The sequence below is a fragment of the Notechis scutatus genome, chromosome 6 (assembly GCF_049901735.1).
Source record: "Notechis scutatus isolate UNSWTSFEM ecotype Mainland chromosome 6, rNotScu1.2, whole genome shotgun sequence".
NCBI classification, from domain to species: domain Eukaryota; kingdom Metazoa; phylum Chordata; class Lepidosauria; order Squamata; family Elapidae; genus Notechis; species Notechis scutatus.
The window spans coordinates 30,914,638-30,934,265 of record NC_142014.1 but is presented as its reverse complement, the minus strand read 5'-3'; the positions used below and the strand labels follow the sequence as shown (position 1 = coordinate 30,934,265).

The 19,628-nt window shown below is 41.0% G+C and overlaps 1 protein-coding gene across 6 annotated transcripts in view; it reads left to right on the top strand.

Annotated features, from left to right (window-relative positions):
• CACNA2D1 (calcium voltage-gated channel auxiliary subunit alpha2delta 1) overlaps positions 1-19,628 on the top strand; it is a 318,569-nt gene that overhangs the window by 151,058 nt on the left and 147,883 nt on the right. For all 6 annotated transcript variants that reach the window (XM_087967845.1, XM_087967844.1, XM_087967842.1 and 3 more), the window contains exon 4: positions 9,195-9,254. In XM_087967845.1, the coding sequence (XP_087823971.1) occupies positions 9,195-9,254 (60 nt within the window). The remainder of the gene's footprint in view (positions 1-9,194; positions 9,255-19,628) is intronic.

The following is a 19,628-nucleotide window of genomic DNA, read 5'->3' as shown; positions in this document are numbered from 1 at the left end:
ATGGTAGAGGGTCTCCTGCATGAGCAGGGGTTGGACTAGAAAACCTCTAAGGTCCTTTCCAACTCTGTTTAGCCAACACACAAGCAACCAATAGTGTGTCTGGATAAAATCTAGGAAAACAACAGGGTTGAAAACAAGTAACGCCATTAAGAATTTTATCCTTGCCTCATTTGCTACTCATTGTCCAAATTGTGCTATTTATTTATTTACTTATGTATTTATTAAATTGGTTTGCCACCATCTCGATGTAATCCTTAGAATGACAAACCAGTTGAAATATTCTCCTTTCTTTTTTTCCCCAAATGATTGAATTATAGTAGCACAGATGGGTAACAGGTTTTTTATTTTTTATTAAAAAGAAAAAAGTAAGATGATTGAAGCTAAAAATGAATTTTATCTTAAAAGGAGTAATAGCTTCTCCAGACTGGATAACCTGTTCCTTGCAAGATGCTATTGCTGCCTGTCAGCCCAGATTTGCAAGGCTATTACTTACTCTCTTCTGCTCTTCCTTTAAAAGTGCTGCAGCTTGTAGTATTCTCTCATCTCATGTCTGAATCTGAAGCATTTTGATGAACAGATTGTCATCGAAACGCCAGCTCTCAATTTCTGCCATGCCCGATAAGAAGAGGGAATGTGTATTCTACATTGCGCCATCGGGATGCTGATCAAAATTGACGATCTAGCCTTAAAACTTTGAGTTTTCAATTTTCTGTGTAGAATTAGACTAGTTGAGATTCAGGCGGAGTTTTCCATTTATCAGTGAAGTTGAGGGTGGGAGTTTATTAGGGCAGTTGCTTGTCAACAATCAGCAGTTGCTGAGGTTCAAGGTTGAGAATCACAGGATTAAAAAAGTCCTTTGAGCCACTGGGAGGAGGGGTTGAGAAAGAAGGAAGAAAGAAAAAGAAGAAAGAAAGGCTAGAATCAAACTCTTTTTAACCTTAGGTCCTCCCAAGAATAGAATGGAATAGAATAGAGAACATAAAATAGAGTAGAGTAGAGTAGAGTAGAAAAAAAACCAGAGTGGAGTGGAGTGGAGTGGGGTGGAGTTGAGTGGAGTGGAGTAGAGTAGAGTAGAGTAGAATAGAGTAGGGTAGAGTAGAGTAGAGTAGAGTAGAGTAGAAAATGGAATGGAATGGAATAGAGTAGAATGGAATAGAATGGAATAGAAGGAAGGAAGGAAGGAAGGAAGGAAGGAAGGAAGGAAGGAAGGAAGGAAGGAAGGAAGGAAGGAAGGAAGGAAGGAAGGAAGGAACACAAGAAAGGAAAAAAGGAAGGGAAGGCAGGATACATACATTTAAGGGTTTCCAGGAAACATAAAAAATAAAAAAATAAACATATTGTGAAATGTTTTTCACTTTTACATTGCCAAATATAAAAAATAAAGCAGATAAAACAAACAGACAACATCTAGACAGGGTGAGCTGTGTTACTTTAGAGCTTCCAGTAAAGGCAACTTGATTAGTTAAGCAGAAATGTTCTTCGAAGAGCAGCTCTTAGTTCCAATTTGGCTCGCCACACGCTGTGCCGACGGAAAGCATTTTATGGCGATAATCTAATTTCGCTGGGAAGCAGGATTCCAAATTCAGCGAGGCGACTCCCAGGGCCGGTGTTGTACCATATGATGGTTGCTTCATGTATGTATAATGGGTTTCTAATGATATAATTCTATGGGGGTGTAAAAATAGAATCGCTTTACGGGACATTTTAATGCTCCAGGATTTAGGATTCTACTTCATTTTAATTGAGGCTTGCACTAAGACTTGTCAGTAGGAATTAATCAGGAATAAATAACAGGCCTTTGTTACTTACTTAATGCCATGAAGAGGAAAGTGGGCTCCAAGCATTTAAGTAAGAATGCCACAATAAACACAAAGGGAAATATTCTGACCTTAACTGGCTGAACCGAACATTGAAATTGGTCAGAGAAATTTTGAAATGTTCATTCACCCAAACTCTAGGATTTCTAGGACCAACTGCCTTCCAATCATACTCTCCTTCCATTTCCTTTGAAATGATTGTGAAAATATCTACACACCCCTCACATGAATTGTTTCAACTTCTACCCTCAAAACGTTATAGAGCACTTCACACCAGAACAACTAGACATAAGGACAGTTTTTCCCCCCATGCCATCACTCTGCTAAACAACTAATTCACATAACACTGTCAAACTATTTACTAAGACTGTATTACTATTATTCTTCTCATCCTTCCTATTACCTATCTCCTTTCAACTTATGACTATAACCTTGTTGCTTGTATCTTTATGATGCATATTGTTTTATTTAGTTTCCTACTAGTATGAATTTGTTTGCTTATTTAGTATCCGATGACTATCACTAAGTGTTGTATCATTATTCATGATGAATATATTTATGATGACTATGATCATGATTTATCACTTATATCTTTTATGTACACTGAGAGCTTATATACCGAAGACGAATTCCTTGTTTGTCCAATCACACTTGGCCAATGAGGATTATTCTATTCTATTCTATTTCTACTCTACTCTACTCTACTCTACTCTACTCTACTCTACTCAACTCAACTCTATTCTCTATTCTTCATTCTCTATTCCATTCCATTCTATACTTTTTCTCTATTCTATTCTATTCTATTCTATTCTATTCTATTCTATTCTATTCTATTCTATTCTATTCTATTCTATTCTATTCTATTCTATTCTATTTCTAACATCTTCAAGATGTCAATTACACAAGGACAAGTAACTCTTGATTTACAACTACAATTGAGCCCTAGAATTTGTGTTGGTAAATGCAACAGCTGTTACCACCAGCTTCTGTGAGCCTCTGTGAGGTTTTTTTAAATCCTATATATAAAATATATAAAAGAAAATAAAAGAAATAGGCTTTGGTGACCTATCCCTTCATCTGATGACATGAGACCCTTTGCTCACAGAAGCCGGTGACTTTTAACTAATAAGGGTTAGGTGCCAGCCAACTCCTTCTGATTTTTGACAGGTGGAATTTCTCTCTTCATATCATGTAAATGTAGCCCAGGCTCCCTATGAGGTTTTTCGAAGACAACCCCTTTCGGTTTAGCACCTCTAATTTTCTGTGCTGATTCTTCTTTTTCTATTAGACCCATTTTATGTTTGTTTATATCCATTTTTAACTTAATGTCCTTTTTCTGTGGCATTTTCTGTAGCTCTTTTTCAAGTCCTTTATACTCATCCTCTAATGCCTTAGAGGCTAATCTTTTCATGGTATTTCTTTTCCTTGTATAGTCTATTATCAAGCCTCTGGCATATCCCTTCATTGTATCCCATACATTCTGGATTGATGTATCTTCTTTTTTGTTTTCTCTAAAGAAAAAAGCCAGTTCTTTCTCCATCCACTTTGTGAAGTCTTTTTCCTTTAAAATAGTATTATTTAGCATCCATCTAGATCTTCTTCTTTGTCCTTTCCATTTAATTGTCATTGGATTGTGATCTGCCCAAGTACTTGTTTCAATATTTATTTCTTGAATATGAGTTAACAATTCTGTTGACATCCATATCCTATCTATTCTGGACCATGATAAGTGTCTATTTGAGTAGAAGGTGTATTGTTTAGTTTTAGCATTTCTTTCTCTCCATGTATCTTTTAAGTTTATTTCATCTACCATATTAAAAAAGGATTTAGGGAGAGTCTTTCTGTTTTGCTTTATTGTTTTCTGTGCTGTATAGTCCAGTTTGTTGTCTACAATTCCATTAAAATCTTCCATCATAACTATATTAGCATAGTCCAGTTCAATTATTTTGATATGTAATTTTTTATAAAATTCTTCTTGTTTGTCAACCCCTTTCAAAGCATTTAAAAGGAAGCCATTGTAGAAAGGACAAAAGGACTCTTCTTTCATGACAGTGAGATGCCTTCAACCTCATTGTTGGCTGTCAGATGCTGGCCAAGGCGAGATAAAGACACGACCAAAAATATTGCGGAAGGTTTGAAGGCTGAATTAACCTTCTTGGGAGCTGGAGATCAGATAAAATTCCTCCTTGGTTTTTCTATCTGTGGACAGATGACAGTGCATGAAAACCTTTTCATAGAATTCAGTGACATCTCTTGGGACACGGAGGCCAAGCTTTGAACGGCTAGCTAGTTTCCAGGCTGACAGCTGATGTGACTATTGTTCCCCTTTTTCACTTGTTCAACTTCCATCTCTCTCTTTCTCTCTCTCTCAACTCAGCAGAAAAGTTCAGATGGTTCACCAAGTAAATGCTATAACTTACAAGCATCTTTCCCGTTTTGTTCTTTCTATTTCGTGGTTGATTTTTCTATTTATCAAGAGATAGGAAAAAAATCCCTTGATTCAGGGCTGGGCTTCAAATTTTATAGCCAGGGTCTCTCTGCCCTAATGGCTGGCTGGGTGGGTGTGGGTGGGTGGTCATGTGATGGGGTGGGTGTGGCCAACTTGATGTTGCTTCTTTGCCCTAATTACCTAAAAAAAGATAAAATACCAAAAAGTTATTTATTGTTTCGTGCATTTAATACTTAAATAAAAGACTGGGTAAAACCAGGCTTAATAGCAGTGACTGTGAGAGGGATCTTGGAGTCTTAGTGGAGTTTTTGGTGAGTTACGTGATTCTTATTATTTGGGAATTAATCCCCTTGGAGGTTAGTGGCTATGTTATCTGGTTTTCTCAATGGCTCTCCCTCACAAGTGCTGAGTGGATTGTTTATCTAGCTTGCAACACTTTTACAAGGTGTGAAATGCTCTTGGATGAATGCCCAGAAGTTCAATTAAGCCTATTAAGAACTTTCCCTTGCTGCTTGTCTTTCTGAGGTTATTGGAGGCTCTCCGAGCCCCGCAGAGTCTTCGCCCCCAGTAGCCATCCCCTGCCTTGATTCAGAGGAAGCCCATCCCAGTTTCTCTCCACTTATTTCTCTTTCTGAATTTGAAGACCAGAACTGATTTAACAGAATAACAGAGTTGGAAGGGATTTTGGAGTTCTTTTAGTCTAACTCCCTGCTCAAGTAGGAGACCCCATATCATTTGAAACAAATGGTTCTCTGGTCTTTTCTTAAAAAAACCTCCAGTGTTGAAGCCCCCACAACTTCTGGAGGCAGGTTGTTCCACAGATTAATTGTTCTAGCTGTCAGGAAGTTTCTCCTTAAAGGCGAAGACAGCATTTCCAAAAGATAATTGTTTCCACAGTAAGAAGTGCTGGCTTGCTGAATTATAGATGGCTGAAGGAACATTGATTCTCCTTATTAAATATGTGCGTGCACCTTCAAAAAGCGACGGCACATAAAAATTATATTTGCATTTTCTAATGACTCCTTTGTGTGAAGGATTACTTATTGGAATATGCAAGAGGTATTTGTTTGTTTGTTTTTATTTGCTACAGTGCCTATGCTGCTAAATCTTCCCAAGGCTCTGAGCTACTTGCAATTCAGTGCGCACGGGAAAATAAAAACTATACATCAAATGGTACAATAAAATCCAAATCCAAATTCATAGTAGATGACAATATCACTGTTTTGTGTTGTTGTGTTGTGTTGAATGGTGGTCACCAAGAAGAAAAGCCTTATCAATAATGGTATATTATTGACTGAGAAAGATAGGAAGGAAAGAAGGAAGGAAGGCAGACAGGAAGGATGAAAGACAGGAAGGAAGGAGGAAAGGAAGACAGGAAAGAATTAAGGAAGACAAGAATGAAGGAAGAAAGGAAGACAGGAAGACAGGAAGACAAGAAGGAAGGAAGGAAGATAGGAAGGAAGACAGGAAAGAAGATGAAGAAAGGAAGGAAGGAAAGGGAGGAGAAGAGAAATTCCAATGAAATCTGAAGAAGTAAAGAAGACCAACTCAAAGATCCTTTTCCAAAAGGCAAGTGGACTTTCTTGGTTTCTTCCCTTGAAAACATTTCGCTTCTCATCCAAGAAGCTTCCTCAGTTCCAACTCAGTTAGAAGTGAAGAAGCTTCTTGGACGTGCAACGAAACATTTTCAAGGAACAAAACCAAGTAAGTCCACTTGCTTTTTGGGAAAAAAAATAGTACAACCACAATCTGGATGATTGAGAATCTCAAAGGAGACCAACCTTTTCAGACATGAGCCTTGTAAGTTGTTGCATCTGAATTATTGTAATGACCGTAGAGGAACGTTGGGAAGCAACAGTTACACGATACGGGATATTTATTTGAACAAAGCTTCCCCCCCATCTATTAACAATAACCCATAATGCCCTAGGTGGCTGTGCATAACAAGGATTATAGAGAAGAACATGAAACTGTGATAGAAGGATCTCAGGTCAATGCTTTTTAGAGATGATGGAGAAAGTGGACACAAGTTAACCTTTAGTTCTGCTATCTGAGATCTTTCCAGACCAAAATCAAGCAGGAAAACAGCGAGATTTTATTCGCAGACCCAAACAGCTCACACAAAACTATCTGCACACTGGTGCATTCGGGAAGAGTGAATCCCATACATTTGCATTCAAATAGGCAACATTCCATACCAGCCACACAATTTCTGATCCGAAACATCCAGCGGAAGATGAGAAAGTGTGAAACAGCCCAGAAATATTCTCTGCATTTGGATCCATCCTACTCTTATGTACTCCAAAATGATTATTCATTGTTTTATTCCATCTGATTTGTCTGCTATCGTGGAGATGTTTTATTTATACGTGGCTGGCTTTTTAATTCACTTTTTTTTGTTTGTTCAGGCAGGGTGTGATCATAGGATGTTAATATTTGCATTTCATCAAAACATGAGGTTCTTTCTCTCTTCTCATCATGGAATTGTTCATTGTGCAGAGGACTTAAAGTAGCGTAGAGTTTATGAAGAACAGGATTCATCTTAATCAACTGGTGGAAAATTATTTTTTTCACTTGTGTTTTCGGCCTATACTCCTGCACCTCCACAAATTGACAAAATATACTATTTATGGGAGCATTCAAACTCGAATTTAGGATGTCCTGAACAAACATGCAAAAACCACCAGATATAGTTAAAATTTCTGTTCCTAAGCGAGACTTCTGTTAAGTTAATTTTGTCTCATGTTGTTGTGGCCCTCCGGCAGCTGATGGAGCTGGCAGCAGATTCGGACAGTGAGGAGGTTGGGGAGGAATCTGGGCCAGTCCCTGAGGAAGGCTCAGACGAGGGCTCTGTGTCAGAGGCAGGGATGGGGCCAGGGCAGGCTGGCAGTCATCAGCTGCCTTTGGGCTCGGACAGCAGTGAGGCAGAGGAGCAGCTGGAGCCGGTTCCCAGCCTGCTCATGTGCAGAGTTGCCAAAAGAAAAGAACAATTATGAACTAAGGATCAACATGGGAGTAAACCCACAGGTGGACTAAGAATGGCCCCTCCCATAAGAGGAACAAAAGGGGAGGGGGCTTTTGCAGGAAAGAATTCGTTTTTTCATTCCATCATTGTGAAGATCTGTCTATGCATCCTAGAGATTTTATGCTAAAGCCTTCCCTGGCAGCACTGCATTTGGAAATATTTACCAGTCAGCTTTCCAAGATAGATAAGGTTTGTGCTTCTAATTACACCCTTGAAAGACTGTTTGCCAGGCCGTTGGCTGAATGTGAATGCAAGAAATTCACATTTGTTTAATAAAGGGGTTTTTGCTGGGACAAAAAGTCTGCTTAGTGCTTTTTGGGGAAACCTAATATAGAACACATGTTAAAACCTTTCTCGTCCCAGTTGTTAAGTGAATCATTGTGGTTGTTAAGACAGCCACACGGTTGTTCAGTGAATCTGCTTCCCTGTTGCCATTACCTTGCAGCCTTACTCCTGAGTTGCCCGTGCTGCTACAGCTGCTCTTTCCTGCGAGTAGCCCTGTGTGCACATGCACTGGGCACAGGCTCCTCAGGGACCTCCTCATTGCTGTTGCCAGCCCCCACAATCTCTGAAGGCAGCAGTCCACTCCCTAATGGTCCTGGCCCCTCATCTGAGTCCTCACTCTCCTCAGCTGTCCGCACCTGCGGCCAGCTAACCACAACACGTCCTGGGGAGTCACGTGATCTCTTTTGCGACCTTCTGACCAGCAAAGTCAATGGGAGAAACCAAATTCACTTAATAACCAGGTTACTTTTAACAACTGAAATGATTCACTTAACAACTCTGGCAAAGAAGCTTTTAACACAAGACAAAACTTACCTAACAACTGTCTTGCTTAGCAACAGAAATATTGGGAGTCCACTGTGGTCTTAAGTCAAAGGCTGCCTGTATATATCATTTTATTATTACCAGCAATTATCCGTAGTCTATGATTATTTTCTCTTTGATGTTTCATTTGTTATTCCCATATGGAGAAATAGATAGCAAATATTGGAGAAGAGCAAAAAAAAAAAAAAAAAAAGGTTGGAAGAATAATTATGTGTTCAGGAAATGTGACTTAGATCTGTTTGTAAATAAAACCTGAATCCAATACATTTGTTTCTCACTTCTTCTTTATTCACTACGAAATTATATTTAACATTCATGGGCTGTTTCAGGAGTCACATTAAAATAGCTTGTATTCTTAAGAACGGTGGCTAATGATCTTGACTAATGCATGGCAGGGGTGGGATTCAGTTCGGACTGATTCTATAGAACCGATTATTACGATTCTGTGCAGTTCAGAGAACCGGCAAATTGTGCCCCTGGGTGGCCCCGCCCCTCTCTGCCCACCCCTCCTTGCCCACTCAGTCTTTATCGCGCATGTGTGACATCACTGACTTCATTCTCCCCTGCCCAGTCACTCCTTAAGTTATTTTCCTCCCGATGATCAGCTGTTCCGATGATCAGCTGTGATGGGATCCCTCTCACTGTCTTACTGCTTCACCCAGGAGGCTTCCCTGAGGCTCAGGAGGCAAAAAAGGGGCATGCACAGGGTGGGCACCCCTCTGCGCTCCATTTTTTGTCTTCCTGGACCCCAGGGAAGCCTTCTGGGAGCAAAAAAGAGGGTGTGCGCTGCTAAAAAACAACAAGAAGAAGCCACACCCACCCAGTCACATGGCCATGCCCACCTAGCCATGCCCACGGAGCCACGCCCACAGACCCGATTGTTAAAAAATTGGAATCCCACCCCTGATGCATGGTAATATTAGATTACCTATTACATCTGTTTCCTGTGGGGATCCTCGGATTAGCCACCCAACAATGTTAAGATTAGAAAATGACCCTTACCTTATTCCAGGATTGTCATGTCCGGTGCGGAATGGTTTAACACGTTATTTCTTCTCTTCTCTTTTCTTTATAGCGTCTGGCTGAAGCAGCAGAAAAATTCCAGAAAGAACATCAGTGGCAGGATGAATTTGCGGTGAGCTCATGTTTTTACTTTACTGATTTTCCCATGTGTGATTTTTTTTCCTCCAGATTTCCTAAAATTCTTTGTATGTACAATTACACTTGGCCAATAAAGAATTATTCTATTCTATTCTATTCTATTCTATTCTATTCTATTCTATTCTATTCTATTCTATTCTATTCTATTCTATTCTATTCTATTCTAGTTTAGTGTAGTCTAGTCTAGTCTAGTCTACCCTTCCCTATCCTGTTCTGTTCATTTTTATTCTATTCTGTTCTGTTCTGTTCTGTTCCGTTTCGTTCTGTTCATATTCTGTTCTGTTCTGTTCTATTCCACTCCACTTCACTCTCTGATTTATTCTGCTCTATTTTATTCTGTTCTAATCTATTCTGTTCTGTTCTACTCTTCTCTTCTCTTCTCTTCTCTTCTCTTCTCTACACACACACACACACACACACACACACACAGAGAGAGAGAGAGAGAGAGAAAGAGAGAGAGAGAGAGAGAGAGAAAACCCATGCCATTTCAGACATACAATATTGCTTTCATTTTAATTGGGCAATCTAGTGATTAAAGGTTTATATCCAGGCCATCAGCTTGTAAACAGACTCCTTCCCTGTTTAATCTTTTTCAGTCCTCCCTTCTGTGCCACGGAGCCCTCTTAGCAACTGGGTCTCACCAACTTGAAATAGTTATTTAAATCTGCAGCTCCATCTGGAATGGAGAGGGGGGGAAAAGCTAGGTAAAAAATAATTAAAGCCTTACAGCTGGTGTCAAGAGGTCTTTGGAAGGGTTTGGGGAAAACAGGGACAGAATCCAGTCTTTTCTCTTTAACAATGCAGCTTCCTCATTAGAAAAGTCTAAAGTACCTTCAAGATGCTAATTAATTTGGTGCCATCATGCATTTGAGTTTTTGATAAGACGAAGTTGATAAGGAACCCAACAGAAAAAGCTCCATTAGTCTCGAAAAGGATAATGCTCCTTGAGTTTTCTTTCTAGCAGTGTTTAAATGGCTCAAAAAATACTATTAATAATAATGAAATAACAACTGTTTAGAAGCTATCCCACTTTTAATTATTTTCAAGATCAATATGCAAAAGCAATTTTGTGAAGCTGGTTTGTTGCATTTTTCTAGGGAAATCTATCTAATCAAATACAAGGGTAGGCAACATAGATACGTATCCGTCTTGCAAATCTGGGCGAGAAAAGTTTCCAGTCACTGAATCTCCTTGCTGCCCCCTAGAGATGATATGGAGCTTTGCAATTCCGATCGGGAAATCCTCACTTTATAGAAGTGCAGGTAGTGTAAGTTCATTTAGTGATTGATCAAAGTTACAAAGGCACTGAAAAAAGGGAACTTGGGGCCATTTTTCACACTTACCACCTTTGCAGCATTCTCACCAGAGGTGGTATTCAGCAGGTTCTGACACCAGAGGTGGTATTCAGCAGGTTCTGAACAGTTCTGGAGAACCGGTAGCGGAAATTTCGAGTAGTTCGGAGAGCCAGCAAATCCCACCTCTGGTTGGCCCCGCCAACCCCATCTATTCTCTGCCTCCCATTGAGTCCCAGCTGATCGGCTGGGTCTCCTTTGGTTGCCCTGCACAGGAGAACAAAGCTGGAAAGCAGGCTAGTGGGGTGGGGAGGGAATGGGGATTTTACAGTATATCCTTCCCCTGCCATGCCCATCAAGCCACACCACACCCACCAAGCCACACCCACTGAACCGGTAGTAAAAAAAATTGAATCCCTCCATTGATCCCCACAGTCAAAATTCAGATGCTCAGCAACTGGTTCATACTTATGCCCATAGTTGTGCTTCGAGGTCACAATTTTTGTGACCTTTTGACAAACAAAGTCAAGGGGGGAAGGGGAAGCCAGATTCACTTAACAACCAGGTTACTAACTTCTCAACCCGTACCGAACCAGTAGCTAATTTTAGGGCCACTTCGGTGAAACAGCAAATCCCACCCTTGGCTGGTTCCCCACCCCCACCCCTCCCAGGAGTCCCCACGCGGCCTGTTTTGGATCCCAGGTAAGTGCAGGGCGTGCACAGAGGCTCAGGGAGGGCAAAAAAACAAGACTTCCAGAGGCTCCGGAAGGCCTGAAACGGCCTCCAGAGGGCCTCCAGAGCCAGGGGAGCCATTTCGCCTTCCCGGAGGCTCAAGGAAAGCCTCCGGAGCCCGGGAAGGGTAAAAACGCCCCCATCATGATGCAGGAGGCCAACTAGACCATGCCCACCATGGCCACACCCATCCAACAACCAGGCAGGTTGCTAAAATTTTTGAAGCCCAACCCTGGTCAAAAGGAACAACAAAATTCCATTGGCAACATTTCAAATTTGGGACATTTCTCTTGCAAGGGGAAAAAAATAATGTTTCTGGATTTCTTCCCATCTCTCTGTTTCTTCCTCTTCTCCTTATAAACCGTAAAATGTCCAATTAGCATTGTTCCTTTTCCCATTTCAAACAGGGACTTGATTTTTTCCCCCACGCTACTACTAATTAGGTATCATACCACTGGAAAAGAAACAAAAAAAAACATGAGAGAAAAAAAAAGTACAATTAGCTCCAACTTTCTGGTGCCAAGAACCTTTTTTTCCCCCTTTCCCCCCCTGATTTGGAGATGTTTCAATCCAAGCGGCAGGCTTCTATGACATTAGAGGGACACCACAAAACTGGGAAATGGTTAACCTAGTTTATTCATCCCACACCACTTGATATATCCTCCTGCTTTTAGTTTGCAAGATTGGACAGTTCTGAAAAAGCCAGCATGTTCTTAAAACAAATGTGGCCACTTGCAATAATGAGCTGTTTTGCTGGCAGGAGACTGGTAGGATTTCACTGCTAAACTTCCACGTTGCTTGCAACTTAATGAAATCTGTGCATGCGCCATGATTAAAATCCACATTTTCTTCTAAACTTCCTTTCATATTCTCACTGTACAGGCTGTTTCCATGCTGCAAGGCTTTTAAGATTCTATTTTCACAGAAGGCAATTTAGAATGGAATAGAGCTGGAAGGAACCTACGTATATTTGTTGTGGTTCGCCGGCAGCCGCTGCAGACGGCAGAGGTATTGGACAGTGAGGACAAAAGGGAACCAGTCAGGGAGTCTGGACAGGACTCGGATGAGGGTCCTGCATCCAATGCAGGGATGGGGCCAGGACCATCTGAGAGTTATGTGCTGACTCCAGAGCCTCCACAGTCTGGCAGCAGCGAGGCAGAGGACTTAGGGGAGCCTGCTCCCAGTGCATGTGTGCACAGAGCTGCTAGAAGGCAAGAGCAACTGAAGCAGAAGGGGTGACTCGGGAGTAAGGATGGGAGGTGATTGCCACTCCCATAAGGGATAAAATTGCAGGAAGCAAAGCAGTTCAGTAATTTCCGAGTCCTTTGTGAAGCTCTGTACTCTGGTCAGTTTTTTCTAGGTTTTTGGGTTGGTTTAAGTTAATTGGACGTCTGTTTCTTGGCAAGCATTCGACCGCACTGAGAAGCGTGCTCTTATCTGGAGGAATTGTGTCTAATGAGTTTTGGCTGGGAATGCAAGTAATTCCCAGCGTCTCATTAAAAAAGGTTTTATTTTTAAATTCAGTTTGTGTTTCAATAAGTTTGACGAAGCCTGGGTCAGAACAACATTGATGGAGCACCAGTGGTCGGATTCTGCCAGTTCGTACCGATTCCAAAGAACCGGTTGTTAACTTTCTGAGCAGTTTGGTAAACTGATTGTTGAAAGAAATCATTAGGGTAGAAGAACCGGTTGTTAAATTATTTGAATCTCACCACTGTGGAGCACCCACAACTTCTGGTGGCAAGGCGTTCCACTGGTTAATTGTCTTCACTGTTAAGAAGTTTCTTCTTAATTCCAGGTTGCTTCTCTCTTTGAGTAGCAATATTCTACCTGATGGGATAGCTTTTCAAAATTGACTGAATTTTGAAAAGTTTCAAAATTTGTCCCCTATAACATTATTCCATCTTATTCTGAGGATTCTTGGCCAACATATGCATATTAGCTGCTCCTAACAAGTCAAAGTTATAACAAATATTATCAACATATACGTACAAACATAGATATACAGGTTGTGTGTGTGTGTGTATGTATATATATGTATGTATGTACATACATATATACATAAAAAACCTAGCTGGAATTCTTTTTTTAATTCCTGTCTGTCTGTCTGTCTGTCTGTCTGTCTATCTATCTATCTATCTATCTATCTATCTATCTATCTATCTATCTATCTATCTATTATCTATCTTTCTTAAGTTTTGCAGTACTTACATGTATGGCATTCAGCTTTGTTCGGGTATTTTCCCACATCATTGTAGTTGTGCTTTTAAAGTTGTAAACTTTTTAAAGTTGATGATGGCAGATGAGATTCTGCCAAACGTTGCTACAACTTTAAAAACACAACTACAATGACGTGGGAAAATACCCAACAAAGCTGAATACCATACATGTAAGTACCACAAAACTTAAGAATATCTATCTATCTATCTATCTATCTATCTATCTATCTATCTATCTATCTATCTATCTATCTATCTATCTATTGGTTATTTGGGTTTTCTCCGCGTAAGATTGGAAGTATCTAGGCAACGTTTCGATGAAGTCTCATTCATCATCTTCAGGCTTGTGTCTTCGGCTCTGTGCTTCTCTTGCCTAGATACTTCCAATCTTACGCGAGAAACCAAATAACAAAGATCCACATACAAATACCCGTGAGAACCTCAGAAAACATATATATATATATATATAGATTGATCCACGCATTGTAGTTCTTTTAAATTAGCAGAATCGTGCCATCATCAGGCTTCTGTATACCTGATGATGGCAGATGAATTCTGCTGAAACATATAACTAAAAGAACTACAATGACGTGTGTACATGTAATACCCGAAAACTTAAGAAAACAAATATATATATATATATATATATATATATATATATATATATATATATATATATATATTGTGTGTGTGTGTGTGTGTGTGTGTGTGTATGTGTATGTGTATGTATGTATGATGTATGTATGTATATGTATATGTATATGTATATGTATATGTATGTATGTAGGCATGCACACATGCATACATACATACATACACCACAAAACCTCAGGATGTCACAACACAGACAACGACCCAGGAGATTACAGCACAAGACCCAAGATGTCAAACAATAGAACTTAGAAGGTCATCACACAGCCCATTACCCAGGTCATTACAACACAGGAGGAGGATAGACACACAGCCAATAACTCAGCCACACTTGTTCTTACAATCTCCAAACATCAACTCCATCAACCAATCAAGAACTGACAACACAGCCAACCTCCCCACCAGTATATATAGGGAGACAGCAGTTCTGATCACACTTTGCTCGCACAAACACGAAGCCAAAAGCACCAGCCTGAAGATGGTGAGTGGGGACCTCATAGAAACGTTGCCAAGATACTCTCAATCTTACACAGGAAAAGATCCGAACACACCAAGACCTGCATGCATATATACATACATACATACATACATACATACATACATACATACATACGAATTAAAAAAAGAAATTCCAGCTAGGTTTTTTTTTACACTAAAGTGATGCACAGAGTAAAAAAACCCAGCAATTAAATTAGGGTGCAATTTTTTTTCTTCTTTAATACCAACAATTTTGTATCTTACGTTTTCCCTTTCCAATAATTTTGATGATTCGCCAGAGCTTCTGTAACATACAACTCATAATATATGCAAATAAAGTCCATTTCAATTGACTTTCTGTTAAAATCCCAGAAAGGAAAGGGAATTATGATCCAGCTTGTAATAAAAGCTGCCACCTTTTTAATTTGAATGTACATTTAACAAGATCTTCTCATCCCTCTGCATTCTTAAGTCACCCTCTTTAGCAATTATCCAGTTCTCTCCAGCCTTAAATTATACATGGAAGCATTAAAAAGCTATTACAACTTTATTATATCAAATGCTATTAAAATGAAAGTAAAATTGTGTTTGAGAGATGCACACTCTTTATCGCAGATTATTGCATTTTTTCCCAAGTTGGCATTTCTACTCGATGGTCTTAGGCATCTTAGAGGGATATGCAACTACAACTGCAGCATTTGTGAAGTTGTGAAGGTGTTTTGAGTGTAGGCATTCTGACGTGCACCTTTGAATACCAAACCAGGTGTCAAGATTGGCTTCTTTCAAACCCTAAACCTTTCAACTTCGTAATGAACCGGGGCGGGGAGGGAGGGGAAAATGGAATGCCGAGAATGTATGTGGAGATTGTGAGAGCCTGGAAAAAAAACATCAAGGTCACCACTGCAGGTGCTGGAGAAAGAGAAGGACTGTTCCCATAACAAAGAGATGTTTCATTATTGGATAATGGGATCACCCAGTGTTATGTCCTGCCAGCAGCTAGTGGAGCTGGAGGCAGTGAGGAGGTTGGGGAGGAACATGAGCCAGTCCTGGAGTCTGGGGAAAGCTCTGACGAGTGCTCTGCTTCGGAGGCAGAGATGGGGCCAGGGCCGTCCGACAGTTGTTGGCTGCCTTCGCAGTCAGAGATCAGTGGGGAAGAAGAATATCTGGAGTCTCTTCCCAGTGTGTGCATGCGCAGAGCTGTCAGGAGAAGTGAATAGTTAAGGAACAAGGGTCGATTTGGGAGTAAAGGCTTAGGTGGACAGTGAATGGCCCCTCCCATAGGGAATAAAGAGGAGCAAAAGGGGAGGGGTGTTTGCAGGAGACACTTCGTTCAATTCATTAGGGTGAAGATCTGTTCCTGACTCCTTGCCAAGTAGTCTGCTGTAGCGTGGCGTTTGGAAGCTGTTGGCCTGGCAGCTCTTCCAGCCTGATAAATGTCTGTAGTTGTGAAATCTCACAAAAGACTGTTTGCCAGGACTTTGCTGGAGAGGAATTCCCTTTATACCTAAATAAAAGGGGTTTTATCGGGACAAGGAGTCAGTTTCATGATCTTGGGAAGCCTAGACCCAGGGGTGGGGAGATGGGGAAGCCACTGTTTCACTGGGCAAGCATTTGCACGAGAAAACCAGAGCTGGTTTTGTTTCTTCAGTACCAAAATGATGTATCCAATAATAATAATCCAATTACTTTGGGGGATTCAAATCTCTTGGGAGTGTTTCCTTGTCTTGGGCTCACTAGTCAGACAATTGACACTAGGTTTCATATTCATTCCATAGCCTAGAACTTTACACGCCTTTATAGGTGGTCCTTGACTTACGGCCACAACTGAGCACCCAATTTCCATTGCTAAGCAAGGCGTCCTGTTTTGCCACCTTTCTTTTCACACCCATTAAGCAAATCGTCTGGTTTCATTAAGCGACTCTGGATTCCCCGCTTCCTCCCATTGAATTTGCTTCTCTGAAGCCAGGGATGGGCTGATGGAGGGTTTGCAGGGGTTCAGGAGAGCTAAGATTCTGTGCAGTTTGGAGAACCCACAAGTCCCACTCCTGGCTAGCCCCATCCACCCCACTCCGCCCCTTCCACGAGTCCCCATGTGGCCCATTTTGGATGCGGGTAAATGCAGGGCGTGCACGGAGGCTCAGGGAGGGCAAAAATGGGCTTCCCAGAAGTTCAAGAAGGCCAGAAATGGGCCCGTTTTGGCTTCCAGAGAGGCTCCGGAACCCCGGGAGGCCATTTTTCACCCTCCTAAACACTTGGTGAAAGCCTCTGGAGCCCGAGGAGGACAGGAGCCTGACTAGGCCACATCCCACCATAGCCACATCCACCCAGCAACCAGGCAGAGAACCTGTTGCTAATTTTTTTGAAGCCCACCCCTGTCTGAAGCCCCCTAGGAAGGTTGCAAACGACAATCCCACCATCCTGAGATGTTTCAACCAATTGTGAATACAGGACTGCAACAGTTGTAAATGCAAGACATAGTCATTGGTCACTTTTTAGGGGGCCCCTTGTAACTTCATCACCTCATGTAACGTCTGGCAGCTATTTCAATCAAGAAGCTCGGTCGAGAATATATGAAAGGGGAATCCTTCTGCAGGTGGTCCTCAATTTACAACAGTTCATTTAGTGACCATTTGACATCACAACGGCAGTGAAAAAAAACTGACTTAGGACTGTTTTTTACACTTATGACCCTTGCAGAATCCCCACGGTCCCATGTTCGAAATTCAGAGGCTTGGCAACTGGCATGTACTTATGACAGTTGCAGTGGCCCAGGATCACATGATCCCCTTTTTGTGACTTTCTGACAAGCAAAGTCAATGGGGAAACCAGGTTCACTTAATGACCGTGTTCCTAACTTATCAACGGCAGTGATTCACTTAACCACGATGGCAAGAAAAGTCATAAAATTCACTTAGTAACAGAAATTATGGGCTCCATTGTGGTTGTAAGTCGAGGACTATATGTAGATCTCGGCATTAATAGCAGTGGTGGGATTCAAATAATTTAACAGCTGATTCTTCTGCCCTAACGATTTCTTCCAACAACCAGTTCACCAAACTGCTCAGGAAGTTAACCAGTTCTCCTAAACCAGTGCAAACCGGTTGAATCCCACCACTGATTAATAGGATTTGTCCTTTGTTTACAATATCAGTTACATCCTTGTGTTTCTTCAAGCTTAAATCCAGCCTCTTAGAAGGTATCACTTTTATAGGGTTTTGTGTGTGTGTGTGTGTGTGTGTGTGTGTGTGTGTGTGTGTGTGTGATTGTTTTGTGTGTGAAAGAGAGAAATTACTTTCTGGCTGAAGAATTTCCAGTTGAATGGAGCTCTTATAAACACAGAACCCAAAACAATTTGTCCATCTTTCATTGTAACTACCTTTCCTAATTTTATTTCTTATTAATTCATACTATAGTTAATAGATCTCGGGGAGGCATTTAATAAAGAGACAAGTGAACTCTCCATAAATCAAATAGAAAGCAACCATAAAAAAAACCCACCTTAACAATCAATTGAAGGTGTAAATCAATTAACAAGCAGGGGAAACCAAAACTAACATTGGTGAAAATCAAAAAACCGCCGTGGAGATAAAATCTGAAAAGCTAAAATAGCAGATGTATCCGAGGTCTAAATAAATTCTAATTATCAGCACCTCAGGGAAAGTTTTCTGTTCTTTTATTTCTGCTAATGGGAGTCTGTAGAGTGGATTAAGAACTGACCGGCTCCCCTGCCAACAGTAATATCTAGCTGATGGGTATGGAGCTAATTAGTTTTGTCTTCCCTACTGCAGAAAGTCCTTCTTCCTCCCTCCCTCCCTCTCCCTTCCTCCCTCCCTCCCTCTCTCTTTTTTCCTTTCTTCCTCCCTCCATCTCTTTTTTCCTCCCTCCCTCCTTCCATCTTCCTTCCTCCCACCCTCCCTCCCTCCTTCCCTCTCCCTCCCTTCTTCCCTCCGTCCCTCCCTCCCTCTTTTTTACTCCCTCCCTCTTTTTTCCCTCCCTCCCTCCTTCTTCCCCTCCTTCCCTCCGCTCATTCCAGTTCACTTTGAAATACCTTTTCTTTCCTTATTTTATTTGACTCTTCTAGAATATCATTTCTCTCCCTCCCTCCCCCCTCATTCACCCCTGGAAAAAATTAGCTGAATAAAATACTAGCAGACTTATCTTTTGTAGATGAGAATACCATTCAAAAATCAGTTTTTTTCAGTCCCGTTTTAACTTTAATCTACCAACAAATGTTTGTAAGTCATGGACTAACTGTAGTGCTAACCTGTATGGCACTAGTTTCCTTGTCTGATGTAGTTTGTAGGGTTGAAGTAGGGTTCTGTAGTACAGCCGCTTGGTGCTGTGAAACTAAAACTGAAACAGAAGCTCCTCTGCTCTGCTTCAGTTTTGCATTTGGAACAGATTTCTTTTCAGATGGGGAAGTGGAGAAGAACTCCTTAGCATCTGAGTGAGTTAATAATAATAATATAAGAAATACTCTAAAGCAGGGGTGTCCAACCTTGGCAACTTTAAGACTTGTGGACTTCAACTCCCAGAATTCCTCAGCCAGCTGGCTGAGGAATTCTGGGAGTTGAAGTCCACAAGTCTTAAAGTTGCCAAGGTTGGACACCCCTGCTCTAAAGGCTCTGATGGTCATTTGGAAAAATCCTTTCTTAGTGAGCCCCTAGAAGCCAAGTAGAACATACGTGCCAAATGTCAAGTTTGTAGGCTTTACGGTTCTGGAGATTTTGTGATGATGGCATGAGTGGCATTTCGCTTTTATATATATAGATTTATTTATTATCTTACTAGGTGGGACCAGTTCCTGAGGAGCAATTTCTAAAATGGAGGAGAGGGTTTAGCAAACTCTAATGAGGAACCAGTGTCCTTCTCATCTCATTTAGAGTGAAACTTTGGCAGGAGATGAGTCTAAATATTAAAGAATAGTAATAAGAGCAATGTTTACTCAACACAGAAATTCCAATTTACAACTGTTTG